General features: G+C 41.9%; 11 protein-coding genes across 16 annotated transcripts; 4 read left to right on the top strand and 7 right to left on the bottom strand.

Moving 5' to 3' along the window:
• Nucleotides 1-335: 335 nt before the first annotated feature.
• Nucleotides 336-1,313, top strand: LOC108117383 (heat shock protein 67B3). The gene has a single exon (XM_017229779.2). It carries the CDS (start codon nt 515-517, stop codon nt 1,106-1,108), a length of 594 nt encoding a protein of 197 aa, XP_017085268.1. The 5' UTR covers nt 336-514; the 3' UTR covers nt 1,109-1,313.
• Nucleotides 1,314-1,418: 105 nt separating this feature from the next.
• On the top strand, nt 1,419-2,529 carry LOC108117386 (adrenodoxin-like protein 1, mitochondrial). Its single transcript, XM_017229781.2, has 3 exons — nt 1,419-1,933; nt 2,019-2,070; nt 2,133-2,529. The coding sequence occupies exons 1-3, from the start codon at nt 1,819-1,821 to the stop codon at nt 2,482-2,484; spliced, it is 519 nt and encodes a 172-aa protein (XP_017085270.1). The 5' UTR covers nt 1,419-1,818; the 3' UTR covers nt 2,485-2,529.
• A 1-nt stretch (nt 2,530) lies between these two features.
• On the bottom strand, nt 2,531-5,339 carry LOC108117380 (protein FAM76A). Of its 3 annotated transcripts, XM_017229773.2 has the most exons (6): nt 5,131-5,336; nt 4,752-4,816; nt 4,560-4,673; nt 4,126-4,219; nt 3,470-3,883; nt 2,531-3,282 (listed from the first exon to the last, which is right to left on the bottom strand). In XM_017229773.2, the coding sequence occupies exons 1-6, from the start codon at nt 5,215-5,217 to the stop codon at nt 2,884-2,886; spliced, it is 1,173 nt and encodes a 390-aa protein (XP_017085262.1). In that variant the 5' UTR covers nt 5,218-5,336; the 3' UTR covers nt 2,531-2,883. The 3 variants fall into 3 exon arrangements, with proteins under 3 accessions (XP_017085262.1, XP_017085263.1, XP_017085264.1); XM_017229775.1 differs by lacking the exons at nt 2,531-3,282; nt 4,126-4,219 and having other exon boundaries at nt 3,571-3,883; nt 5,131-5,339; XM_017229774.1 differs by lacking the exons at nt 4,126-4,219; nt 4,752-4,816; nt 5,131-5,336 and having other exon boundaries at nt 4,560-4,651.
• A 415-nt stretch (nt 5,340-5,754) lies between these two features.
• Nucleotides 5,755-9,997, top strand: LOC108117367 (kinesin-like protein KIF18A). Its single transcript, XM_017229750.2, has 5 exons — nt 5,755-6,259; nt 6,324-7,404; nt 8,531-9,326; nt 9,416-9,547; nt 9,606-9,997. Exons 1-5 carry the CDS (start codon nt 5,955-5,957, stop codon nt 9,710-9,712), a joined length of 2,421 nt encoding a protein of 806 aa, XP_017085239.1. The 5' UTR covers nt 5,755-5,954; the 3' UTR covers nt 9,713-9,997.
• Nucleotides 7,450-8,332, bottom strand: LOC108117373 (ribosome-recycling factor, mitochondrial). Its single transcript, XM_017229759.2, has one exon. It carries the CDS (start codon nt 8,268-8,270, stop codon nt 7,506-7,508), a length of 765 nt encoding a protein of 254 aa, XP_017085248.1. The 5' UTR covers nt 8,271-8,332; the 3' UTR covers nt 7,450-7,505.
• LOC108117374 lies at nt 9,955-10,511 on the bottom strand. Its single transcript, XM_017229760.2, has one exon. The coding sequence runs from the start codon at nt 10,477-10,479 to the stop codon at nt 9,967-9,969; it is 513 nt and encodes a 170-aa protein (XP_017085249.1). The 5' UTR covers nt 10,480-10,511; the 3' UTR covers nt 9,955-9,966.
• A 102-nt stretch (nt 10,512-10,613) lies between these two features.
• Nucleotides 10,614-12,263, bottom strand: LOC108117372 (pyridoxal kinase). Its single transcript, XM_017229758.2, has 3 exons — nt 12,029-12,263; nt 11,860-11,959; nt 10,614-11,637 (listed from the first exon to the last, which is right to left on the bottom strand). Exons 1-3 carry the CDS (start codon nt 12,128-12,130, stop codon nt 10,925-10,927), a joined length of 915 nt encoding a protein of 304 aa, XP_017085247.1. The 5' UTR covers nt 12,131-12,263; the 3' UTR covers nt 10,614-10,924.
• Nucleotides 12,264-12,848: 585 nt separating this feature from the next.
• On the bottom strand, nt 12,849-13,791 carry LOC108117375 (small VCP/p97-interacting protein). The gene is made up of 3 exons (XM_017229761.2): nt 13,572-13,791; nt 13,346-13,516; nt 12,849-13,289 (listed from the first exon to the last, which is right to left on the bottom strand). Exons 1-3 carry the CDS (start codon nt 13,632-13,634, stop codon nt 13,275-13,277), a joined length of 249 nt encoding a protein of 82 aa, XP_017085250.1. The 5' UTR covers nt 13,635-13,791; the 3' UTR covers nt 12,849-13,274.
• A 73-nt stretch (nt 13,792-13,864) lies between these two features.
• On the top strand, nt 13,865-21,295 carry LOC108117368 (UTP--glucose-1-phosphate uridylyltransferase). 4 transcript variants are annotated; one of them, XM_017229753.2, is made up of 9 exons: nt 13,865-14,136; nt 18,607-18,793; nt 18,853-18,944; nt 19,198-19,203; nt 19,521-19,867; nt 19,923-20,148; nt 20,211-20,349; nt 20,419-20,828; nt 20,894-21,295. In XM_017229753.2, exons 1-9 carry the CDS (start codon nt 14,110-14,112, stop codon nt 20,999-21,001), a joined length of 1,542 nt encoding a protein of 513 aa, XP_017085242.1. In that variant the 5' UTR covers nt 13,865-14,109; the 3' UTR covers nt 21,002-21,295. The 4 variants fall into 4 exon arrangements, with proteins under 4 accessions (XP_017085242.1, XP_017085243.1, XP_017085240.1 ...); XM_017229751.2 differs by lacking the exon at nt 13,865-14,136 and adding an exon at nt 14,970-15,183; XM_017229754.2 differs by lacking the exon at nt 19,198-19,203 and having other exon boundaries at nt 13,866-14,136.
• On the bottom strand, nt 15,195-18,339 carry LOC108117371. The gene is made up of 2 exons (XM_017229756.2): nt 17,884-18,339; nt 15,195-17,822 (listed from the first exon to the last, which is right to left on the bottom strand). The coding sequence occupies exons 1-2, from the start codon at nt 18,337-18,339 to the stop codon at nt 17,343-17,345; spliced, it is 936 nt and encodes a 311-aa protein (XP_017085245.1). The 3' UTR covers nt 15,195-17,342.
• An 83-nt stretch (nt 21,296-21,378) lies between the features above and the next one.
• Nucleotides 21,379-23,276, bottom strand: LOC108117370 (peptidoglycan-recognition protein LF). The gene is made up of 4 exons (XM_017229755.2): nt 22,968-23,276; nt 22,747-22,898; nt 21,928-22,312; nt 21,379-21,867 (listed from the first exon to the last, which is right to left on the bottom strand). Exons 1-4 carry the CDS (start codon nt 23,104-23,106, stop codon nt 21,419-21,421), a joined length of 1,125 nt encoding a protein of 374 aa, XP_017085244.1. The 5' UTR covers nt 23,107-23,276; the 3' UTR covers nt 21,379-21,418.
• Nucleotides 23,277-23,358: the final 82 nt, after the last annotated feature.

Genomic DNA, 23,358 nt, shown 5'->3' with positions numbered 1-23,358 from the left:
AAACTTTATTGACTGTAAAGCAAACTAAACTGGATGATATCTTTAAAAAAAAATTGATGAAAGTTTTCTGGCATGTTTTTTGTTTAAATTGATTGGAGAAATTTATTTTACTCAGTAGTTTAAGTTACTATGGTTCCACTGTATTCGCATACAAGCTATTGTGGATCAAATTCGAATGCTGTCTGCGGTTTGGCCAGCTTCACGTCTCCAAAAGCTTGGCCACCAGAACGTTCCCAGATGTCGCCCCAGAATCACCGAAACACCGAGTTGCTACTCCAGAAAAGCTCAATGACGATGGGGAAAGCTTTTCCCTGGTCTATAAAAGAGAGCAATAGCCCGCAAAACTCCACATTCGAGTCGGAAAAGTCAAGGTAAATTGTGCGCCAAATTGCAGCCGAGATTGTGGATAATCCCCCCCGCTGGCAAATCAACCCTTGGACACTTTTTGAAAAGGAAAACAGGTCGTCGGTTCATCGAACTTCCGCCAGATACACAGAGAAGCTAAGAAGGAAAAATGCCAGATATTCCCTTTGTCTTGAATTTGGACTCTCCGGACTCCATGTACTACGGTCACGATATGTTCCCTAATCGTCTGTACAGGCGAATGCATTCCCGGCAACATCATGAGCTGGATTTTCACACTCTGGGACTAATTGCTCGGATGGGTGCACATGCTCATCATCTGGTGGCCAATAAAAGGAGTGGAGAGTTGGCGGCCTTGGGCAGAGGTGGAGTCCCGAATAAACAGGGAAATTTCGAAGTTCACCTAGATGTGGCACTCTTCCAGCCGGGTGAAATAACCGTGAAACTGGTCAACGATTGCATCGTGGTCGAAGGAAAGCACGAGGAGCGGGAGGATGATCATGGGCATGTCTCACGGCACTTTGTCCGTCGTTATCCATTGCCAAAGGAGTTCGATTCGGATGCCATTGCCTCCACTTTGTCGGAGGATGGAGTTCTCAATATAACAGTTCCTCCATTAATATCCAAGGAGGAGCCCAAGGAGCGGGTAATACCCATTAAGCATGTGGGTCCATCGGATCTCTTCCAGAATGGTAACGGGCACAAGGAGCCAGTTGCTCCCGCTTCTGCTCCAGAATCAAAGTGAAGATCCCCAAAAAATTAGCAGCTTTAGCAGCCAAGTGATTTCCCAAGACTCTCGTTTATCGTTGCACTAAAAAATCGTCACGAAAATTACGCACGCATCGTACTACATTTATTCATTTATTATTAGATACATTTTAAAAGTCCAATTCAATTTTAAGACTAATCAAAATCAAGTATTAATAAAGGAATATGAATGTCTCAGTTAATATAAAGCTTTTATTAAAAATAAATGAGGGCATTTAACTTTCCCTTTTCTTGAATTTCAATGTGTTCGTACAATATTGTAACTTTCCTTTCACCCAATAATGCGCGTATTAAAAGCTGTGAATATTTAAATTAGGTCCCCGGGTGCTAATCCTTCATAGGAAAGCTTTTGCGAGACTTTTCCCAGGTGTAATCAAATTGACATCTTGAATTTGCAATGAAAGCCCGCCAAAAAGATAGTTATCGATAGCTTTCAGTCACAGTTCCCCAAAAACCGTTATCAAAGTAACAGTTTTACAAAAATAATCCAAAAGTCGTATCAACATGAATTGGAATAGTATAAAATAATAATAAACGAAATTCAAATTTAGATTTAAAGTGCATTTTGTTTAAGATTTACTACATTTCAAGGTTTTTTACTTACGTTTTCATTATATTCGGCGCCATAAAAACCCATCACATATTGTAAGTTGCCCATCTCCAACTGACACTGTAACCTCAAATAAAATGTTTTGTTTACTTTTGCGGCGGTCTGCAGTTCATAATTCCTGCAAATTAATCAGTAAACAGATTGCCAAGCCCGCGTTCTACACACCAATTAATGCTCTCCATACCACAATACGTAAGTTGACCTTATAAACCTGTAAAATCAGTAAAATTTTAATGCGGAAACCCCAACTGATATTATGAAATTCGTGATAATACAGCTCGGCGGCATGGCGAGTTTGAATGGCAGGACCCCAAGACCCCAGAGGAGATGTGAGTCCCTTAACTGCAACTATGTGCATATTCAATAACCAGAAAATCCCTTATAAACCTAGAGTAAACATCACATATGTAGACAAAGATGGTAAACGAACCAAAGTTCAGGGCAAAGTGGGCGACAATGTTTTGTATTTGGCGCATCGTCATGGAATCGAAATGGAGGGCGCCTGTGAGGCTTCCTTGGCCTGCACCACTTGTCACGTGTATGTCCAACATGATTACCTAGAAAAGCTAAAAGATGCCGAGGAGCAAGAGGACGACCTCCTTGACATGGCGCCGTTTCTAAAAGAAAACTCCCGCCTCGGCTGCCAGATTCTGCTGGACAAGAGCATGGAGGGCATGGAACTGGAGCTGCCCAAGGCCACTAGAAACTTCTACGTTGATGGGCATAAACCCAAACCCCATTAACAATATTGTTATCTTACATTAATAAATTTAACGACTGTTATGCCACTTGGTTTTTTCCCAACTTGTATATTTCTTAAGATGTAAACAATGCTTCGGGTTTGTGTTGTTCCATCGTGAATTAAACTAAAGAAGAATTCGTTAGGTTGAGCCTATCAAATTACATTTTCTAACTGATGATTGGGATACATTTGAGGGGAAGGAGGAAGGGCAGGGCTCGCGCGGCATGGATGAGCGACATTTAAAGTGTGATATGAAACAATATTGTAAAACTATATTACAGTTAAAGCAGAAGTACAAAAATATAAATTTGTATAGCGAAAAACTAAAAGGGCTCGGCATCCAGACTCTGTGGTTTCTGAATCCTGGCCTGGTGTTTCTACAGCTGGATGTCATTGCCTCTCAGTTGGACGAGGGCGTGGGACTGCTAGATCCGGATCGCGAACGCACGCTTGTCCGATCCTCTTGCTCGCTGCGCTCTTCCTCGCGATCTCGACTCTTCTCATCTTTGTCCAGATCAGCTGGTTCCGACGAGACCTTAATCTGTTTCTCCTGCACCGCCGCCGCCAAGATCTCCTCCTTGGGCGAAAGATTTTCTCGCTTGATGGCTTCCTTTTCTGCCTTGCTAAGGGCAGCGTTTTTCTTGTTGCTGCTCTTCTTGAGCACGGCCAGTTCCTTAAGCACACTGGCGATTTTGCGGTTCAAGTTGTCCACCTTCATGTCGTGCAGACGCTCTACCTCCTTCAGACGGTTGCGCATTTCGTTCTCCTTCTCGAAGTTTTTTCCCTTCAGTTCGGTCAGCTGGGGGAGATTTTCATATTTTTATTTTCAATTTAAACTTGAAAATTAAGTGTCCTTTGTTGCGATTTAAGGATATTTTGACAGACTGGTTTACCATCTCATAAATATGTTTATGTTTATTTCCAGTTTTTACCTTTTAGGGGTAAAAACTAGAAAAATGGATTAAACTGCTTTTAACCACACCCACCTGCTTGTCCTTCTCGAGCAATTCCTTGTCTTTTTGATTTAGGCGCTTTTCCAGGCTGGCGATGCGCTCCTTAAGGTATGTAATGGCTACAACATGGTCCGACGAATTGGTATCTACGGTGATAGCTGCAGGTGCTGCAATGGTTCCGTTTCCTCCATTTCCACGCGATATCTTATCGGGCAGATCCAGTCCAGCTCCGCTGACTGCATTCACGCCGGAGCTATTGGCACTGCTACCAGTCTTGCCCAGCTCACTGCGCGATGGCTTTTTGGCCGCGGAGTTATCCCTGTGTGATGACGAGCTCTTCTCGTGTGGTCTTTTCTTGGACATTGGTATTCGGCCCTCCTGCTGAGCCTTAAGCAGTGCTCGCTTGTAGGCGCAGGTACACAGCCAACAAAGCAATTTGCCATTGACCTGTTGGCGACAAAAGGTAAATTAAAAATTTTACGAGCGGTCACAGCAAAGGCTTAGGCTTAGGTAGCATAATAACTAAACACAGTCTCTTATGAACGCAAATACATCATTCTCGGGTACAGTTCACCCAGCTCAAGTTTCTACATTTTGTAAGTCTTAATTTTAGGATTTTTAACATTAGGGGCTGCTTCCGTCGTGAGCAATCCTCCAGTTTTGCCCGTCTGTTTGCTGTTTGAGCTGACCTTTTTGTTCTCGTCGCGCCTGTCAAAGGCTGATCGCAGCTTGCATTCATCGCACTGCACCGGCGGTCCGTATTTTGCCTCGTAGCTGGCGCATCTATATATTGGATGCGATAGGGTTTATTTTATTGTTGGTTTTTTGTTTTGGCGGGCAGAAAAGAGAAGAAGAGAAATGTTTTGCGTTCATAAGAGACTGGTGATTGAATTGCTTGGTGTTCCGAGGATAGAGATCGGGAAGGAGTATCTGCAAAGTCATGTACTTTGAAGGCACAATTTTGGATTCAGGTTTCATTTCTGTTTTGCTTTCAGAGTAATCAAAAAACGAAGCTCTTGCATTGTGCATTCAAGTTACACGGCCGTTTAATTCGATGGAAACAACTACCATAGGATCTATCTACTCGATTGATTTACGGATTATAAAGAATATATAAACTCACCGCATGCATTTAGAGCCCCCGAAGGCAGCCACAATCTTGCAGCATTCGCAGGCACTGGGCTTTCCATACTTCCCCAGATAATGTTCGCACTTCTTGCAGGCACTCTGTGATTTGCTGCGGAATAAATTTATATATATATTGGTATATATATTATTGACTAAGCAATAGCTATAGCTGCATTATCGTACTTACGTGGCGGGTTGAAACTCCGAGCGGCAGTAAGTACATTTACCAACTGAGGTAGATCCACGGCAGCCCTGAAAATGGAATCAAGGTTAACCGGAATTGTTGATTAATTACATTTCAAAGTTCAATTTGTTTTGTTTGTTGTTTAAAACATTTTTAGACGCGACGCCAGGATTCTTCTTCTTGCCTTAGCATTTCTTGGTTTTTTTTTGCGCAGCAAAATTTTTGCCAACGCCGCGTCATTTTTTCTTACTAGCAGACAAACAAACAAACAGAAACACACACTTAATGCTGATGTTGCACTTTGTTTGGCGTCGGTTTGGGTTTTTTTTTTATTGTTTCAAGTGTCCGTCGGTGTTTTTTTTCGTTTTGGGTCGCTTTTCACCTTGCATAGTTGTTGGCCGGAGGAGAGTTCCTCGTACGGATGGCGCGAAAAGCACTTGGAGCAAGCGAATAATACTTTTGCACTCATAATGTTTGGCTTTCGGCGGATTTGTCACGGCTTTTCTATATTTTTGCTGAATCCTAAAAAACTTGTTGTTTCTGCTGCTTTAAATAAAATGGTTCTTTTGCTAGCGATCGCAGAACAAGCGATACTGGTAGCAATAGGCAACCCATATCGATATGTATTTGGGTTGATCCATTATCGATAGTTGTGTTGCAATATAAATAAGTATATTATATATAAATGTAAATCATACAATTTTAAATCATATCAAACTATTTATTATATTAATTAAAATTAGATCAATGAAAGAAACATATACCATAGAAATATCGATATCTGATAACAATATTTCTGTATGGTTTTAAGATATAAAATGCTTTGCTAATACTTTTCTTGGCATGTAGATATAAAAATAAGTATTATTCCTTTTAACTAACTCATTTTTCAACCGCATTTTAAGGGAAACAATTTTTTTAAGATAATTTTTGTAGCCGTCATAACTATCGATCGCCGCCAAAGCAACCATGGAAATACAGTTCAAAATCGAGAATAAGCGCGTAAAGCAAATTAGATAAAGATGCCCCCAAAGCGCAAGCGCCGATAGCACCAATTCAAACAACAACGATCACTTCAGGCTGTACGAGAAAATTATATGTGCGAGTATATCGAAACTGAAACAAGAAAATAACAAAAACGTCGAAAATCTGGAAAACCCAGGATAAGAACAAGTAAAGTGCCGGGCAGAGAGCATTATATTGAAAATGCCGTCGGAGCAGCATACGAATATAAAAGTGGCGGTTCGCGTACGGCCATACAATGTCCGGGAATTGGAGCAAAAACAGCGGAGTATCATAAAGGTTATGGATCGATCGGCGCTACTATTCGATCCTGATGAGGAGGACGATGAGTTCTTCTTTCAAGGCTCCAAACAGCCGTATCGCGATATCACCAAGCGGATGAACAAAAAGCTGACCATGGAATTCGACAGGGTCTTCGATATAGACAATTCTAACCAGGATGTGTTCGAGGAGTGCACGGCGCCGCTGGTCGACTCAGTGCTAAATGGGTTAGTAACGACATTTTAACGTGCTGATCCCGAATTAATATTTAAATTTCCATACTCACTTTAGGTACAACTGCTCTGTTTTTGTTTATGGAGCAACTGGCGCCGGAAAAACCTTCACAATGCTGGGCAGCGAAGCTCATCCCGGTCTGACCTTCCTCACCATGCGTGATCTCTTTGATAAGATCCAAGCCCAAAATGATGTGCGAAAGTTCGACGTGGGAGTTTCTTACCTGGAAGTGTACAATGAACATGTCATGAATCTCCTGACCAAATCGGGTCCTTTAAAGCTTCGCGAGGACGCAAATGGTGTGGTAGTCAGTGGTCTTTGTCTTACGCCTATTTATAGCGCCGAGGAGCTGCTAAGAATGTTGATGTTGGGCAACTCCCATCGCACCCAGCACCCCACAGATGCGAATGCAGAGAGCTCTCGGTCACATGCCATATTCCAGGTTCACATCAGGATCACCGAGCGTAAAACGGACACCAAACGGACTGTGAAACTTTCTATGATCGATTTGGCGGGCAGTGAGAGGGCGGCCAGTACCAAGGGAATTGGAGTACGTTTCAAGGAGGGAGCGAGCATCAATAAAAGTCTTTTAGCTCTTGGAAATTGTATCAACAAGCTAGCCGATGGTCTTAAGCATATCCCATACCGAGACTCTAATCTGACACGCATCCTGAAGGACTCGCTGGGCGGAAACTGTCGCACACTGATGGTGGCCAATGTTTCTATGAGTTCTCTCACCTACGAGGACACTTACAACACCCTAAAGTACGCAAGTCGGGCCAAGAAAATCCGGACAACCTTGAAGCAGAACATACTGAAGTCCAAGATGCCCACAGAGTTCTATGTAAAGAAGATCGACGAAGTTGTTGCCGAAAACGAGCGACTAAAGGAGCGCAACAAAGCGCTGGAGGCCAAAGCCACACAGTTGGAGCGCGCCGGCAATACTGGTTTCGATCAGCAGGAGCTTAAGTCGTGGTACAGTAAAATTGACGCTGTATATGCGGCCGCCAGGCAGCTTCAGGAGCATGTCCTTGGCATGCGCAGCAAGATAAAGAACATAAACTACAGACAGACCTTAAAGAAAGAACTGGAGGAATTCAGGAAGCTGATGTGTGTGGACCAGCGAGTGTGCCAAGAGGTGAGTCTTTCTGGTATATATCTAGCAAGTTAGAAGCGCTTCACATTTACGTATTAAGATTTATTAAGGTTTTTGGAGCATGATCAGTCTTGGTCTTAGATCTAGTCGCCCAGCAGCTCCTTCTGCTTACTGGCCAACAACTTGTCCGCCTCCGAAATGAAGCGATCCGCAATGGCGGTAACCTGGGCCTGGGCGGCAAATGCATCGTCCTTGCCTAATTCTGGCTGCTTCTTTAGCTTGCGGATGTGTTCGTTCTGAACGCCTCGAATTGCATCGCGGTATTTGACAAACAGAGCTTTGGCATTCTTGGAAAGATTCTCCCTGTGCTCCTTAGTGACCTTCGGTATGGGTATGAACAAAGTAGTTCCATCCTGTTGGGGATTTAGGTTCATGCCACTCTTTTCAATTGCTTTTAAAACATCAGGAATCGTTTGTGGAAAACCAATCATGTTAACGATAATGGTTTTCGGATTTTTTCGCGAGATTTGTGCCAGTTCCTGGAGCTCGTGCTCCTGACCATCCACTTTTATGCGGAGTGTGTCGATAGCACCGCTAGTGGATCGCAGTGACAGGTGCTTCACAAAGTCCTCTCTCATCTGCGTCACGGATTTCTGCATCTGGGTGTTCAGGCCATCTAGATTAAGGATTTCGCGCAACTGCTGTTCATTGATTTCCACCTTGGCGGGTTTTCCCTTGCCGCCTTTTTCCTTCTTTTTGTCCTTGCCCTTTGCATAATCGCGCGCTACTTGCAGATTTTCCGCGTTGTGTGAATTATTTGGCAGAATTTGAAGTAATATTGGCGATAAGTTTGTTGACCGGGCTTGGCGCACCCCAAGGGTGGCTAAATGCATTGCATTTCGCAGCATTTTATTTAAATTTAAACTATTTTGCTTTGATTAAATGCGGCAGTAAGTTTTCGATTGTGGAGCATCAGCTGTTTTTGTCTCCTAGCGTAGCAACTTTCAAAACGTAAGAGATACCACGTCACGTAAAGAGTACTTTGGCGGGTAAATTTGAAAATTAAGTTTATTATATTCAAACCATAAGTAAATTTATATTTTAACCATTTAAAGATGGTGATAATTATTCTTTTTTACATCTAATAAATTTTGTATATATTCCCCAGGACTATCGGCGCTTTGCGAACTACATGAGCACACTAACCAGCCAGATGGAGAAGTACAAGGAGGAACTGCCCAGCTGGCTGGCTAAAATGGAGAGTGCATACCAAGATCTGGATAGCCTGAAGCGGGAGGTGAACAAGTCGAAGGCATACCAGATTCTAATCGTATACGTCAAGTACAAGGATCTGGAACTGCAGTTAACCAAGCAGAATATCTTTAATAGTCATGTGAGCGCCATCAACCAGGAGTTGGTGGAGAACTTAGATCTGATGCGGAAATCGTTCCGTGCTGCTTGCGAAGTACTCAACCAGACGTACGATCGCCTTGAGGATGGGCAAAAGCTGACACCAGAAATTGAGGCAGTTTTTGAACGGTTGCTGCGGAAGATGCGTTTCGCCGACTCAGAGGCCAACACCAAAATGGCCGAAATGGATCCGTTGGTGGTGCCAGAAGCTCTTCGTTCCAATCAGGAGGAAGAAGAACCATCCTGCAGCCTGACGGCCAGTGCCAAAAAACGACAGAGGCAAGCAACACAGAGCGACGACGATTTGCATTTGAGTATGGAAGAATTTGACAGCCAGGACACCGAATCAGACTCTGAGGAACTGCACAAGACCTTCAAGAGGCCGCGAAATCTTAACGAGACACAGGTTCTAGGTCCCTCAAGCAGTATTACCAGTAGTGCTAGAAAAGCTCTTACAGCGACAGTCACCAAGCCGAGAAATGTCCACCAGCGTCTCGTCAGCGATCTGATATCCGATCAGAATGTGCGCGGCGGCACCGAGAAGATTAAGAAGGGTATGGTTTGCCTCTTTAAATGTATTATAAATTATGTATAATGCACTTAAATATAAATTTGATATAATAACTTTTGTTTCTTTTTCCAGCTCTGCTGAAATCCAACCACTTTACCGCCCAAGGACTGCAGAGAACGCTGGCGGCTGCTTCATTGGCCAAAGAGAATGTCAAATACAATGCAAATTATGTTCGCAAAAGTCCAAGAGCGCTGATGGCAAAAGGTAAGTTCTATAATCTTGGATGTAATCGGAGATTATAATATATTTCATTTTTTGACAGCTCTTGCAGGCACCTCCACGCTTACGAGAAAACCTCTTGGATCTTCTAGTAAGGAACCGCCTTTGGTCAAATTCAATCGGGCAGCATCGTTTCGCCTTAAGAAGTAGAAGCACACATTCGTTCAGTTAGTTTTAACTTGCGTTTGCGTTGAATTACCTATTTTTGTTCTGCGGAGACCGAGACAGATCCATGTTCGAATTAATCATAGCTATAACCATAGATATAGTTAGTACACTAACCCCTCCAAACCTTAGCTCGTTCGTTTTCAGTTCTTTTGACCCATAACTTTAACCTTGAATTTATTTATGTACTTTTTTATGTTTTGATAAGTTAAAAGAAATCCTTGCGTTACGCGCTTTATCTAAAAATATACAGCCGTTTCCTTGCCCTCACCCAGATTGTGTCTGTCTCGGCGGTAGAACATTTCCTCGTCAGGCCAGGATTGGAGATTGGCATTTGGGTGCGAGGCCACCCGGCTGTTGCTGCCACTTCGATGGGGAGCTAGACCGAGGAGTCCCAGCAGCATATAAAGCAGAGCTCCCAGGTTGACGCCCAGAAGAAGCAATCCCGGTGCCAGTAAAGGATTTAGGATGGATAGGATGGCAGCCGGGGCTGAAGGAGGAGTCCAGGCAGCCGTCGGAATACCATCGTAACCGTACTCCACTCGTCGCCAGGGTTTCTTATCGCCTGCTTGGGAAGTTCTTTTCGGCTGGTCGAGACTTTCTTCTGCGGGTAAATCCAAGTCCTGTCGTTTACTTTCTACTACCGGAGTATAGCGAGGTACAAAAGCCTGCTCCCCTGGGATCTTTCCCTCGCCACCTACTGAGCCACTTGTGCCGGCTAGACAGGCAATAAAGATAAGCGACAGCCACATATCTTCTGTTTGCTATTTCTGGTTTGTTTTTCTCGCCGGCTAACTGCAATCTTATATAGCCACCTGTTGATCGCCAAGGGCAAGAACCGTATCGTGTGGGTCTTTTGAGATGTCAACAGATTGTCACTCTTCAGTTTTACTATAGTCATATAAATATATATTTTTGTAGTTAATAGGTATCATAATGCATATAAAAGTTTAACTTAAGGTATCAAAGCTTGTCCGTATGAGCATAAGTTTGTATTTGATCTCTGCGGTTTATCAATGTATGTTTGGGTACTTAATTTGTCACTCTGTTGATTGAAAATGTTCATATATCGTTATAACAATGCATACAAATGCCGATCATAAAGTATCAAAAGGTTATTGTCCGTGAACAAGTACAAAGAGCATATATGTATTTTTAAGGTAAGCGTTTCTCCAAGTTCATATTGGTTTTCACTGTCTAGTTAAGTCGTTGCGCCTTGAGGAGCACATGGGGCTGTTCGATCTCCGACTTGGACTGCACCAGTTTCAGTTCTCGTTCGGCTGCTTTCACGGGGCCATTTCCTCCGTTTGGCAGGGCAGCCACTGTACGTTTGATCACAGCCTGCAAGCTGGCAATGGTTTTCTCAAAGACATTGGCAATATCCTTGCTGCCATGACTGTGAGCCAAGAACAGGGAGGCGAAAAGATCACCGGTGCCGGTGAAGACCAGATCCTTGCCACCCTGCTTTGGAATATCGATGGCCAGGCGGGGACCATTCTGTTGGCTTAAGAAAGCCCGGAGAACGCCAGGCTGGCCAAGATCACTGCTGGAGATGACCACTGTTTTTATACCTCGCTTATGGAACCACTCCATTGCCTCCCAAACAGCCTGCTCGCTGCGAACTTCCTTCTCGGTAAGCAGTTCTACTTCGTATTGATTTGGGGTGAGGATATCCGCCAGGGGAATGATTTCGTCCCGATACACGGGAAGCAGTTCCTTGGGCACGTATAGCTCCCCATTGTCACCCATTACGGGATCACAGACATAAACTAGATTAGGATTAGCCTGTCGCAGCTTCTTCACAATTTGGCCTACTTGACGGAGAAACAGTGGGTTACCGATGTAACCGGTCAAGAGGTGCGAGTACAAAGGGAGTAGATCGTTCTCCTCCAGACCTTCGAAAATGGTGGCTGCAAATTATTAAACCAAGAAAAATTATTTTGATAGGATCAATTTTATATGGTTAGGAAGATGCCGTTAGTTAAACAAAAAAGGTAAGGAAGTTCTAAAACTTATACAACTCCAAGTTTTAGAACTTCCTTACCTTTTGGTATCAAGGTCTTTAAAATTCCTACTGGGCTTTATGGAAGCCTACATAGTATACCAAATCCGATAATAAAAGTTAATCTTACCCAATTCCTTTTCGTTGGAAACTGGACCCTTGAAGGTCTTATAGCCCGTATGATTGGAGAACTGGACCGAGTTCAGTGGGTCCACATCAAAACCGAGCAACTATTAATAGACAATTAATCAGCGAAAGTTAGTGGAAATTCCCGAGCGATAAAGGTCAAAATAGCCGACCTGCAATGGATAGGTGGCCACTTTGTTTCCCACATAGCCGTGCACCACATGGCTCTGGATGGATAATACCCTCTTGTTGCCCGGAGTAGATGTTTCTGCCATTTTTGCTGCACTTTTCCGTGAAACTTTCCGCGTCGAGTGACCGCCGATCAATGAGCGAATGAAGCTACCGGGTCTACAAGTCACACACGCACACAATGATAGCCTATAATCATGTTATCAGCGAGGGAGCGGGAATTCAACGCTTCTCTAGCTGATAACTGATACCTGATAACCAATGAGTGACACTTTCTCAGACGGAGATTACGGGTGTAAACAGTGAGCGGACTTTTTAGTAAACAAAATATAAGAGATTGGACGTCTATAAGATTAACGAATCGTCATTGCCCGGCCTTGGAATGCAATCAAATCCATTACAACACCCCCTTTAATCGCCACCCCCATGATGCAGTGTTACCAGGTGGCCATGGAGCAACTACCAGATGTGGATAATTATCGGTTCAACTATCGACATAAAAAGCATATTGATCTGGTTCTGTCAGTGAATAACGGGTACTTTTATTTAAAGCTAATTTTTTTAAAATTAATTATAAAAATGTTGGACTCAAAAATGGTTGTAAAAAACAATATTCTAACTTACTTTCTAACATCGGTGGCAGTGTTTTTCCATAATCGAGACATTGATATCTAATTAAAGTTTTTCTTTTAACTGACAATTAAGCTCAACTTTGGACAGGATACTCCCAGATGCTATGAAAAACATTATTTTATTAAACATAAAATTGGCCTACATAATATTCTGTTTAAGAAAATGCTAATCTTTGATATTTGATATGAATTTATTTACTGATTTAAGTGCTATGTACAACATAATAGTAAATTTATTAAAACAGGAATGACAAAATTAACTCAAACCTTTAAGAATACAAATAATCTTCCGGACTTAGTCCAACTAATCCGTACAAGAAGTATTTATGTTTTTTTTTTTTGATTTTCTGATCACTGATAACAATTTGGTTTACATTTTATTTTTGGTTGTACATTTTGGTCGCCAGATAAAAGTTTGGATGATGGTGGCTGTGGCCGTTCATAAAGATTAGACGTATAAATCGATCGGAATACGGGGTGTATATAGTACAATACAAATACGGAGCAGTACAAAAGGCCTGGGCAAAAGGCAGTTTACATTAAGGGGAAAAGGTGGATATGCTTTAGAAGCATTGCCTGGATGAGGATCCTCCTATTTTTAGCTCGTTTGCCACTGAAAGTAGATATTTATTTTTCAAACTTGTTAGATTATGTTTATAAGGAAATCACCCTTAGATTGGACTCTCCTTGACCCTGACGGGCGGCCTCCTCTTCCCTTCGCTGAAGTTCCTCGGCTCTTTGTTGCTGTCGCCTTACACTTTCCGGATTTTTAATTCCCCGATGTTCATTCTCCTGACGACGCTTTTCCGCCGCATCCAACTGCTGCTGCCGGCGCTCTTCCTGCAAAGAAATTTTGTTAAGTTTTTAAGAGTTTTTTGAACACACCCATACTTACGGGCGATGGCATTAGGTTGGTCTCCTCGGCACTTTGGCCACAGCAGGAAAGACAAACTCCCATGATGTCTAAATGCTATTAACTCTTACTTTTTCTGTACAAAGAAGAATAATTCTTGTTTTCTTCCGAATAAATAAGGCTTCTTTAGGAATTTTGCGTAGTTTTCGGCTTCTTTTTCACCCTTTGTTTTGCTGTCACAGCTGGTTGATTAACAGAGTGCTGTTATGTTTAATTTCTGAGCTGTTAAACGCAACAGCTGTTTCTAAGTGGCGAATAAGAAGAAGCACAAGAACGCCGAGATCTTTCAAAATTGGACCAATAAATTAATATCGTAGCGCCCGTTCTTGTTGTTGGTATCGTTCCGTGGACTCGAAACTACGTCAATTATTCTTGGGAAAACCTATTTAATCACATACAACTGCGGGTTCAGTTCGATCTCTCATTCTCTTCGCTCTCTGTGTGTGTTTGTGCTGCAAAATTAGTGACGCTTAATTGCTAAATTACTGAAGTGATAAACTAACTTTAAAAAAGCTTTAAAATGTTGGATGTCCCACACGAAGCCAAGGTAAGTTTTTGAGTTTTTTTTTTTACAGTTTTATAGTTTGTAGTGAAAACAGAAATTCCCTTCTGCTCGCTAACTCTCTCCTTCCAAGCCTCTCTGGCGGTGTTTGTGTGAGTGCAGCTTGCACATTTCCAGTGTATGCAACGCATTTTGCCGGTTCCAGTTGGGCTCTATTTATGTGCCAATTTCCTTACTTATAATTTGCCCTCTTGGCTGGTTTTTGCCTTTATTTTTTCCGTGCTTTATGTATTGCATTTGCCATAGCGCTAGCTAACCTTCAAGTGACCTCAAAAGTACGGGCATGTGTCGCCTTCAGTGCGGTGGGTTTCTGAGAGTGTGTGCTTGTGTATGTGGGTGTCTTTTTGGGGAAACCAAAAAATTTGTTGTCTTTTGAAATAATCGCGGGATATATCTGAATAACTCTTATCACTGGAACATGCCCCTGGAAGTGTAGTAGCATTATCGCAAACCAAATGGTTGTTGTTGTAATTTTACTGATAAGAGCCCGCCGATTCTTCTTCTTTTTTCTGGTTCTTACCACTATCTACCCATCCCCCTCGCTCCCAAGTGCCGGCTTGTTGTTTCCACTTGTTTCTTTTATTTAATTTTTGTTTTGCTCAACACTTACACTTACTCAAACCAATACACACACACACATTCACACATGCTAGCTTCCATCAGCCGTTGTAGTATTTTTTTGTACTTATATTTTTTTTTTTTGCTATCACTTGTTGCTGGCGTTTTTCAGTGTCGTTCTGCCGCTGTCGACGTCAACTTCGCTGTCGCCGCGTGTTGGAAAAATTTCATATTGAAATTCAAATTTCGTTCGGATCCCAGCTTTATTTTCAATTGCACACTCGAGCAGCGAGCTTCGTTTTCGGTTTTAGCTCATCTCTCCTATTCGTACGTTCTAACCGCGAGTGCAAAGCAAAACACTACAAAAGTTAAGATTCTCATAGCGAGATATTGTTATTGTTATTAAGTAGTGCTCCATAGTTCACAATGCCCTCCGGTATAAGACCCATCGATGTTCTGTTGGAACGCGCCGGTGTAAGTTCTCTGTAGATTTCATTGAGAATATCATTTTGTAATACCATATTTGGGCCAAGTTCAAACAGTTATCTCTTATAGTTTAACGTTTTTCTAAAAATAGCTACGCTTTTGCTTGAAAAACCCTTGTATAAGTCCGTCATTATTTCAAATAAATTTACATCGAATCCGGAAATTAAAATGCAATTTTGTCACCCAACTGAAAAACAAAAGAAATATACAAGTTGTCAATAAAATAAAAACCCAGAAATATGGCAAATACACCTCTGTAAATAACTTCTTATCATGTAAAAAATTCAACACGTAATTTCAAAAGGTTATCAGTTAATTCGAACTATAAACTAAAACACTTTTGTATTCCATCTCATAAAAAAATTGTATTTCTGATTATCAAAAAAAAAAAATGGCTTGTTTCGCAATTTAATCAGTTTTTTCTTTTTCAATTTAAAAGAAAATGTTTTCATTTAGAGCAATCAGATTTTATTTAATGTGGTGTTCCACCAATCAATATACCCAGCCTTACTTGGAACTGAGTTCGTATCTTATCTGGGATGCCAAATAAAAAAACAGGCAAAATCATTTAATTTGCGTTAATTGTCGGCTTCAGACAGCTTGGTAACTAGGAGTTATTTCAGTTAAGAGTATAAGTCTTCTATTTTTATTGCTTGTTTGTAATTTGTAGACTTTCAAAACATGGGGATAATATCTGGAATTTTCTCATTTACTTCCTCAAACACAAATTATTAGGAGAACAACATCTATGATTACTGGGCATTAAAATATAAAAATTAGCTCGTGTGTGATCTTTGAGATCTTTCAGTTATGAGTTAATAATAAAATGCACAAGCCTTTTACCCCCCCAAAAAAAAAGAAAAGAAACCAAAAATGCGGTGCCAGCAGAAGCATCAATGAAACGTTAGCAAATTATCTTGAGCATGTTGACCTTGCCGAAGTTCAAACACCTGCCCTCTGACTTTGGCTTATCGTTTGGGGCTTGGAATGGCTCATCGGCGGCAAGTGCGGTTGCTTTATAAATAGCCCACATGCAATCGTCTGTCGGCGTCGTAGGCGCCGTGGGCGTGGCATGTGTTCATTATGCCGCCTTTTGCGTAATGATTTCGAAAAGTAAACAGCAAAATAAAAGTGATTACAGCAATTATTATGCATAAGTCAATTGCATTTGTCTGTCTTGATTGACAAGGCTTAAAACCAACTCGAACGGTAGATGGCGCTGTCTTTTCGAATTTTTTCTTCCCTCTTTAAGTTTTTGTTTGGGTTTAAGCTTTGTGTTTACCCCAACAAAATATTGGGTTTGCCATCTGCAAAAGCTAATGACAACCTTGTCCGAATGTCAATGTCAAGTCCTTAGATAAATTTATAAATATTTAACTTACCATTTTTACTATTTCGTATTCCCCAAATCATTATTACCAAGCCATTAATCGATAAGCAACGGCCTTGTTAAGAAAGGTCCAAGAACAAAGTAAGATAAGGGAATTACCAATGTTAGTTAAACTATATTTCGCAATGCAAAAATGTATTTCATTTATTACTTTTTATACTTAGCATTCCCTTTGAATGGTCAAATCTAAATTTGATTATCAGGCCACGCTTTAGTGATATTGATGTGACGTAGAAATAAATGGTACATGACCGTAGGAACGCCCAGATTAGGCGATTAGATCAAGAAATTGTAAAGCCACGATGAGGTTTTATAATACCTTTAGATTAGTTATCAGCCGGGGGCGATAATGAAGGCGGTAGTTGACAAACTTGCTATTTTGCAAATTACACAACTTTTCTGGGCAGTTGCATTTTTATTTTAGAGGTCGTTTCATGGGACATTAGGCCGGAATTTGAATCCCCGGTGGCTGGCTCTTATCACTGTAATCATCCTTGACTAAATCGGAATGTCGAACTCATCATTAAACGGTTAAAGTAGTCAGGGTTTGTTGGGTACACAAATGATAATCAGTGGAAAATTATTCGGACTAATTTTAAAATATATTTTTCTGGCTGTAATTTGACTTCTTTATTTAATTTTTGAAGACTTTTGAAAACAAATCATAACAATTTTGGACCTGATAAAAAATTTAAAAGACCAATCACCAAGACAGACCAATAAGAAATAATTAATTATAAGATAAAAAGTTATTTTCTTAGAAATAACTTCCAGTAGTTGCATTCTTTGGGCAGTCCACTTGATATTTCTTTTCACAGCTAGCACTGTGTACCCTGAAATCTGCAAGACTGGGCAAATATTTAAAGAAGATTCGCTTATTTAGGTAGCTCTCCATTTCTTCTTCTTCTCCGGCTAGACGTTTCTTCAGCGAATTCTGCATACCCCAAATTATGGGTTTACCTTTGCACATCAAAAGCTTCAAACAGCCGGCGTTTTTACCCTCCGCCGGGTTCTCCTTGGCCTCGATCATTTCAACAATATATTCGGGCAAATCCCGATCCATTATATCCTTCAAAAGTTTTTTGCTATATCCATCTGATCGTTGCATAAACCAATCAATGGGAGAGCCCATGGATAGGGATCGTGGTCTATGGTCGGTGGGTTCGTACAGGGTTTCCGAAGCATCAACCGATGATAATCCGCCGCCTTGAGTGACCTGCATCAGAGAGCTGCCAATCTAAAAGAAAAATCGTTAGATTAGAGGTTAAAAAGTTAACTCCCAGAAGGTATAAACTCACCGCCTGTGCAACCATAATCAAGGCATTCAAAGCTAGGGCTCCAAGTTTTTGGGTATCAAATCCGACCATCTTTAGCATATTTGTGAATAATTTTCCGGAGTCGAAAGAGAATGGAGGAGGTTTTTTTCGGGGGCTGTTCTTCACCGGTGGCTCTTCTTGGGCATTTTCCATTTCCGATTGCTGTTCAGATTGATCCTCTTCCTTTCCATCTTCATCGTTGTTTTTCGGTTGATCTGGGAAGCCATACTGCGAGTAACTAACCAAGTTAGGAACGTTTGCCATAGATTTGCCAGAGAAAGCCTTGGCCACCAAATTGGCCACGTCAGCGGCCGTATTAATGCCAAACATTTGTCCAGCCATTTTCAAACCATCACTAAAGTTTTCTATTACACCCGTGGAGGCCTCTTGGCCACCCAAATAGAGGAGCAAACTGAATAGCAGCCAGCGTCTTGTCATCACCAGGCTTGGGGGAAAACTGTCGCCGCTCCAGAGTCTCCTTGGTCTTTGGCAACGCCCAGAGCGTCTGAGTGGCAGACCAAGCTTGTAATTGGGCTTACGACAGCTCCAGCAATAGCAACAATTTTGTCAGCGTTTCCTCCACTAATTTTGTCACTTGAGTGCATCTGCCGGATGCGCTTTGCTAGTCACGCTAATCGATGCGCGGCTCAAAAGTTTCTCCAAGTGTAACTAACTTATGGTTTTGATTTGGTGTTTTTCTTTCAGGTGCGTGGCCACCAGCGAGCACCGTCTGATTCCAAGGAGTTCCACGAGGTGACCAAACGGGATGCTCTCCTTCTGCTGGAGCACGATGTGGATCGTCTGCTGGAGACCACGGAGAAGGCTCGCCAACCCGCGCTTAAGGCGGAAATGAGTCGTTTTGCCGATCTGTTCGGAAGGTTTATCCAAGAGGGTGAGTATCCTTGATTTATTTATTTAGTTTATAGCCTTATATATACTTTTCACTTTCAGAGGGTCCCGCATTGGACTGGAACAAGATCCAGAAGCTGCCTGAGAACGCTGTGATGAACTACTCCAATCTTAAGTCGCCTAAGAATGAGCAGGTATGCGCAGCGGGCCTGTCTTCAGACCCCGAAAAACTCCAAGTTATCCCGCCAAAGAATCACATCTCGAAACCGAAAACACAGATACAAAAAAAAAAAAAAACAAAACCGAATCGAACTCATCCTGATGATATTACCAACTCTCTTAATTTGTTTTACCAACTTTGCATATTTTCATGTTCTTTGATTTGAATACTGAATATGGCTATGTCTGCCTATAAATACTATACATAATCGTGTGTATTGCACCTAGAATGAGGTAAAGCGTTTTCCCTTACCTAAACTTCTACGCTTCACGGCTCTCACTCTCAAATATATCTTTCGCTCTGGCTACGTTTCTATTTAGAAAACTCGGCTCGAATCTAACTTAATTGGGCTTTGGACGCTTTGTTTAGATTTTGGTACTAGTTTTGTTTGTAGTTTTGCTTTAGTTTGTAATCACTGCGCTGTAGTGCAAAAACCTTAACGAAATTCGGCTATTACTGCAGCATAACAAAATCCTTTGCTTTCTAACACACCACTCTCATGATTCATAATGCCAAAGAACTTGTAATAATGATCTCGATTTGCATTTAGATCCGCAATATGCTGGACAAGCTGGTGGTCATCAAGCTTAATGGTGGTCTGGGTACCTCTATGGGTTGCCATGGTCCCAAGAGTGTGATTCCCGTGCGATCGGATCTGACTTTCCTGGATTTGACAGTACAGCAGATCGAGCACCTGAATAAGACCTATGATGCTAATGTTCCTCTTGTCCTGATGAACTCCTTCAACACCGATGAGGATACCGAGAAGATCGTTCGCAAGTACAAGGGCTTCAGAGTGCAGATCCACACCTTCAATCAGAGCTGCTTTCCACGTATCAGTCGCGAGCACTACCTGCCGGTGGCCAAGGACTTCGAAATCGAGAAGGATATGGAGGCGTAAGTTGTCCATAAAGGTGATATAATCTTTGTATTTAATAACTTCTATTTTTAGTTGGTATCCACCCGGTCACGGTGACTTCTATGATACCTTCCGCAACTCTGGTCTGCTGAAGAAGTTCATCGAGGAGGGTCGGGAGTACTGCTTCTTGTCCAACATCGATAACTTGGGTGCCACCGTTGACTTGAACATTCTCAACAAACTGGTGGGCGAAGAGCGTGCCACCACTCCCGTGGAGTTTGTCATGGAGGTCACCGATAAGACCCGTGCTGACGTTAAGGTGAGATTTTGTTGAGGAAAGTGTAAGGAAAAATCATTTTAATACATTTTTCATTTTTCTAGGGTGGTACTCTCATCCAAATGGAGAACAAGCTGCGACTGCTGGAAATCGCCCAGGTACCTCCAGAGCACGTAGATGACTTTAAGTCTGTGAAGACCTTTAAGTTCTTCAATACCAACAACATTTGGGCCAACCTGTCAGGTGAGTTAATCTTCAAAATATTTATTCATACAAAGCCTAAAATGCTGCTTTGGTTTTTCATTTCTTTAGCAATTGATCGTGTTTTGCGCGAACGCACTTTGAACATGGAGATCATCGTGAACAACAAGACTTTGGAGAATGGAACTCGTGTCATTCAGCTGGAGACTGCTGTGGGTGCTGCCATGAAGTGTTTCGATGGCGCCATCGGCATCAATGTGCCCCGCTCCCGTTTCTTGCCCGTGAAGAAGTCGTCTGATTTGCTGCTTGTTATGTCCAATTTGTATACCCTAAAGAACGGCAGCCTGGTGATGTCGCCACAGCGCATGTTCCCCACTACGCCGCTTGTCAAGCTGGGTGAGAATCACTTCTCCAAGGTGAAGGAGTTCCTGGGACGATTCGCCAATATCCCAGACATCATTGAGCTGGATCACTTGACCGTGAGCGGAGATGTGACCTTCGGTCGCGGTGTTTCCCTGCGCGTAAGTTTTGAATGAATTGGATTTTCTTTTCTATATATTAATTTGGCATTAATTTGACTTTCTAGGGCACTGTGATCATCATTGCCAACCATGGCGACCGTATCGATATCCCCGCCGGCGCCATTCTGGAAAACAAGATCGTTTCTGGCAATATGCGTATCTTGGACCACTAAAACAAAATCCTCTGCAATTGGATGTCGTCTCACTAACTGTAGCCTAATTTTCTAAGTTCTATGTAGTAGCCATGTTCGCGTTCCAAATTTTTAATTACGAATTTCATTTAGCCAATTGTTGTAAGCACAAAGTGTGTCATCTGTATATATCGTTAAGTAATAACCAATCAGGGGGTTTTTTAATCAAAAACTAATCGCAATATGTTTTCAAAAATGTTAGTCGTAGTCGTTCAAAATGAGATAAAAATGATAGCAGCTGTTGAAACTCAATAAAGGCATGTTTATTTCTATAAAGACTAAGGAGATTCTGACGTAACTCATGAGGGATGTCTTAAAATAGTTCTTAAATTAATATCACTTGGAATGATGGCACAGGGATGGCACTGGTAAAGCTTCATTCCCCCTGCTTCCAGTTTTCTATGACTTTTCTGAATCATCAATGAGTTTGTAATCCTTGCTTATGTGTCCCAGTTTGATGCCTTGTTGTATTAGATCTAAGGCAAGTTTTTTATTGCTATCCGATGGACCCACAAAGGCAACGACTAGTTCTTTGGGATCCTGCTCAGCTCCATCTTTCGTGGCTTCGCAGCTGTGATCCCAACCTCTGGCCTCGTATATATGGCCATCTCCAGCAGCCACGAAATTAAAGTTGATATCCTTATATCCAATGCTCTCGATATGCAGGCTTTGCAAAAGACGCACTCGAAATATGCACTCGGCTTGTGTGGAACAAGCTGGGGTATTAGTGGCTACGAATCTGACGCTCTGAACGGGCAGATTAAGAGGAGCAAGTGGCACTGTCGGCGGCTGAGCTAGCCAATATGGTCGTGTCAGAAACTTCAAGGTAGCATTGCTAAGGAGTCGCACTGTGGAAGAAGTTTAAAATTAAATATCTTTTCATCATTCTAGTTTTAAAAATTGCTTACATGACGTCACATCTGGAGTAAAGCGAGGCCAGTGCTTCATCAGTTCATAAAGTTTCTGGCCAGGACTTTCGGTGGGACTAACTTGACGATGGGCATAAATACGATAATCCGGCTGTAATCTATGAAGTCGTACACCCTCATCCATTAATCGCTTGGCTGCTTCAATTTGTCTAGCCGGTGGCTCCATATTCACAAACGTTCCAATAAAGGCAATACTAATAGATATAGCACCATATCCTTTGACATGCTGGCCCTGGATGTGCCAACCGCGACCCACGTAGACCTGTCCATCGCCGCCAACCAGAAAATTATAACCAATGTCGACCCATTCCAGGGATTTCATATGGAAAGCTTGAATGATCTGCATTTGCCTTATGCAAACATCCTGAGATAAAATATATAATTACGATATATATATTAGAAAAAGTCTGTAAGTTCGTTTGCAACTTGACAAACATTTGCCGAAACACTTTAAAAAGGTGAGGTAGAAGATAGAGGGGAAGAAAGGGGGTTTTTCAGAAAAGTATGCCGCTTACGGCATATGAAGTCGAGGGGGGTTTTTTTGACTAGGCTTTGGGTTAGGTGGGCTTTGAGATGGAGTCTTAAGAAAAGTATTTAAGCATTGTTATTAAATTAGAAAGTCTATTTAAATAAGTATTATTTTGTTAAACAACAACGAATCTAAAGTTAGCCTAGTGAAAAAACGTGTTACGACCAGCAATAATTGAAATTGTTAGAAATTCTGTGACTCATATCTGTGCCGTAAGTATTCTTCTGACTTTTCTATCCAGGACTTAATAAATTCAGAATAAAACTCACCTCCCGTTCGCATCCTTCCGTAGCCGTGTGGTGGATAATCACATTGGAGACAGGAAGCTTAAGGTGCGGGTACTTCCCGCTGGGTGGTTCCCCCTGCCATTCGCTGCGATCGAGTATGTGCAGGCCTTTGTTCGTGGAATTTGTCGAGTGGGCTAAACCAGGTTAACAATTGAATATCCAATTAAATTTCAATCAATCTTTGATCGGTTTAGATAACTCACACATCACCCACAGGGAATAGCCGGCTGCTAAGCCTACAATTATCAGAAGAATTGCACAAAGATAGATCAGCTCACGGGCAAATCTTCTAAGGTTAGTTGTGTGCTCTTCTGGGAGAGCAATTGTCACGGTTTTCTCCATCTTAAGATATGTTTATTATTGATTACTATTGCTAAGATAGATCCTCTCCAGACGAAAGTCTGATGCCAACTGAACTGAGCCGGACCCATTAACAAGTTGGCTTGATTGTTGTTTGGCTGAAAAAAATCCCCGAGTCTCAAAACTGCGCAGCGGCTGCGAAGTTTGTAAGCTCTTTGATAAGACACATTCATACTTATAAATAAATTTGTATTCGAAAAAAGCTTTAAGAGCTTTTTAACAGGGTGTTTATTC

This window comes from Drosophila eugracilis, unplaced genomic scaffold (genome assembly GCF_018153835.1).
Source record: "Drosophila eugracilis isolate 14026-0451.02 unplaced genomic scaffold, ASM1815383v1 contig_1825, whole genome shotgun sequence".
Classification (NCBI taxonomy): domain Eukaryota; kingdom Metazoa; phylum Arthropoda; class Insecta; order Diptera; family Drosophilidae; genus Drosophila; species Drosophila eugracilis.
The sequence above is the reverse complement of the archived record's forward strand: the minus strand, read 5'-3'. Positions and strand labels throughout refer to the sequence as shown.

What these genes read in the sequence shown, in the direction of transcription:
- LOC108117375 (XM_017229761.2), bottom strand. Translation starts at nt 13,634, where the DNA reads ATGGGAGTTTGTCTTTCCTGCTGTGGCCAAAGTGCCGAGGAGACCAAC. An exon ending in CCAACCTAATGCCATCGCCC is followed by an intron (nt 13,517 to 13,571) that starts GTAAGTATGGGT and finishes ATTTCTTTGCAG; the next exon opens with GAAGAGCGCCGGCAGCAGCA.
- LOC108117368 (XM_017229751.2), top strand. Translation starts at nt 15,136, where the DNA reads ATGCCCTCCGGTATAAGACCCATCGATGTTCTGTTGGAACGCGCCGGT. An exon ending in CGGAAGGTTTATCCAAGAGG is followed by an intron (nt 18,794 to 18,852) that starts GTGAGTATCCTT and finishes TTTCACTTTCAG; the next exon opens with AGGGTCCCGCATTGGACTGG. An exon ending in GTCGCGGTGTTTCCCTGCGC is followed by an intron (nt 20,829 to 20,893) that starts GTAAGTTTTGAA and finishes TTGACTTTCTAG; the next exon opens with GGCACTGTGATCATCATTGC.
- LOC108117386 (XM_017229781.2), top strand. Translation starts at nt 1,819, where the DNA reads ATGTTTTGTTTACTTTTGCGGCGGTCTGCAGTTCATAATTCCTGCAAA. An exon ending in TGCTCTCCATACCACAATAC is followed by an intron (nt 1,934 to 2,018) that starts GTAAGTTGACCT and finishes GTGATAATACAG; the next exon opens with CTCGGCGGCATGGCGAGTTT. An exon ending in CCCAAGACCCCAGAGGAGAT is followed by an intron (nt 2,071 to 2,132) that starts GTGAGTCCCTTA and finishes TTATAAACCTAG; the next exon opens with AGTAAACATCACATATGTAG.
- LOC108117371 (XM_017229756.2), bottom strand. Translation starts at nt 18,339, where the DNA reads ATGACAAGACGCTGGCTGCTATTCAGTTTGCTCCTCTATTTGGGTGGC. An exon ending in TGATTATGGTTGCACAGGCG is followed by an intron (nt 17,823 to 17,883) that starts GTGAGTTTATAC and finishes TTTTTCTTTTAG; the next exon opens with ATTGGCAGCTCTCTGATGCA.
- LOC108117367 (XM_017229750.2), top strand. Translation starts at nt 5,955, where the DNA reads ATGCCGTCGGAGCAGCATACGAATATAAAAGTGGCGGTTCGCGTACGG. An exon ending in GTCGACTCAGTGCTAAATGG is followed by an intron (nt 6,260 to 6,323) that starts GTTAGTAACGAC and finishes TACTCACTTTAG; the next exon opens with GTACAACTGCTCTGTTTTTG. An exon ending in AAGAGCGCTGATGGCAAAAG is followed by an intron (nt 9,548 to 9,605) that starts GTAAGTTCTATA and finishes ATTTTTTGACAG; the next exon opens with CTCTTGCAGGCACCTCCACG.
- LOC108117380 (XM_017229773.2), bottom strand. Translation starts at nt 5,217, where the DNA reads ATGAGTGCAAAAGTATTATTCGCTTGCTCCAAGTGCTTTTCGCGCCAT. An exon ending in CCGGCCAACAACTATGCAAG is followed by an intron (nt 4,817 to 5,130) that starts GTGAAAAGCGAC and finishes TTCCATTTTCAG; the next exon opens with GGCTGCCGTGGATCTACCTC. An exon ending in GGCGCGACGAGAACAAAAAG is followed by an intron (nt 3,884 to 4,125) that starts GTCAGCTCAAAC and finishes TGTCGCCAACAG; the next exon opens with GTCAATGGCAAATTGCTTTG.
- LOC108117374 (XM_017229760.2), bottom strand. Translation starts at nt 10,479, where the DNA reads ATGTGGCTGTCGCTTATCTTTATTGCCTGTCTAGCCGGCACAAGTGGC.
- LOC108117372 (XM_017229758.2), bottom strand. Translation starts at nt 12,130, where the DNA reads ATGGCAGAAACATCTACTCCGGGCAACAAGAGGGTATTATCCATCCAG. An exon ending in TGGCCACCTATCCATTGCAG is followed by an intron (nt 11,960 to 12,028) that starts GTCGGCTATTTT and finishes GTCTATTAATAG; the next exon opens with TTGCTCGGTTTTGATGTGGA. An exon ending in TTCCAACGAAAAGGAATTGG is followed by an intron (nt 11,638 to 11,859) that starts GTAAGATTAACT and finishes AATAATTTGCAG; the next exon opens with CCACCATTTTCGAAGGTCTG.
- LOC108117373 (XM_017229759.2), bottom strand. Translation starts at nt 8,270, where the DNA reads ATGCTGCGAAATGCAATGCATTTAGCCACCCTTGGGGTGCGCCAAGCC.
- LOC108117370 (XM_017229755.2), bottom strand. Translation starts at nt 23,106, where the DNA reads ATGGAGAAAACCGTGACAATTGCTCTCCCAGAAGAGCACACAACTAAC. An exon ending in CTATTCCCTGTGGGTGATGT is followed by an intron (nt 22,899 to 22,967) that starts GTGAGTTATCTA and finishes AACCTGGTTTAG; the next exon opens with CCCACTCGACAAATTCCACG. An exon ending in TACTCCAGATGTGACGTCAT is followed by an intron (nt 21,868 to 21,927) that starts GTAAGCAATTTT and finishes CTTCTTCCACAG; the next exon opens with TGCGACTCCTTAGCAATGCT.
- LOC108117383 (XM_017229779.2), top strand. Translation starts at nt 515, where the DNA reads ATGCCAGATATTCCCTTTGTCTTGAATTTGGACTCTCCGGACTCCATG.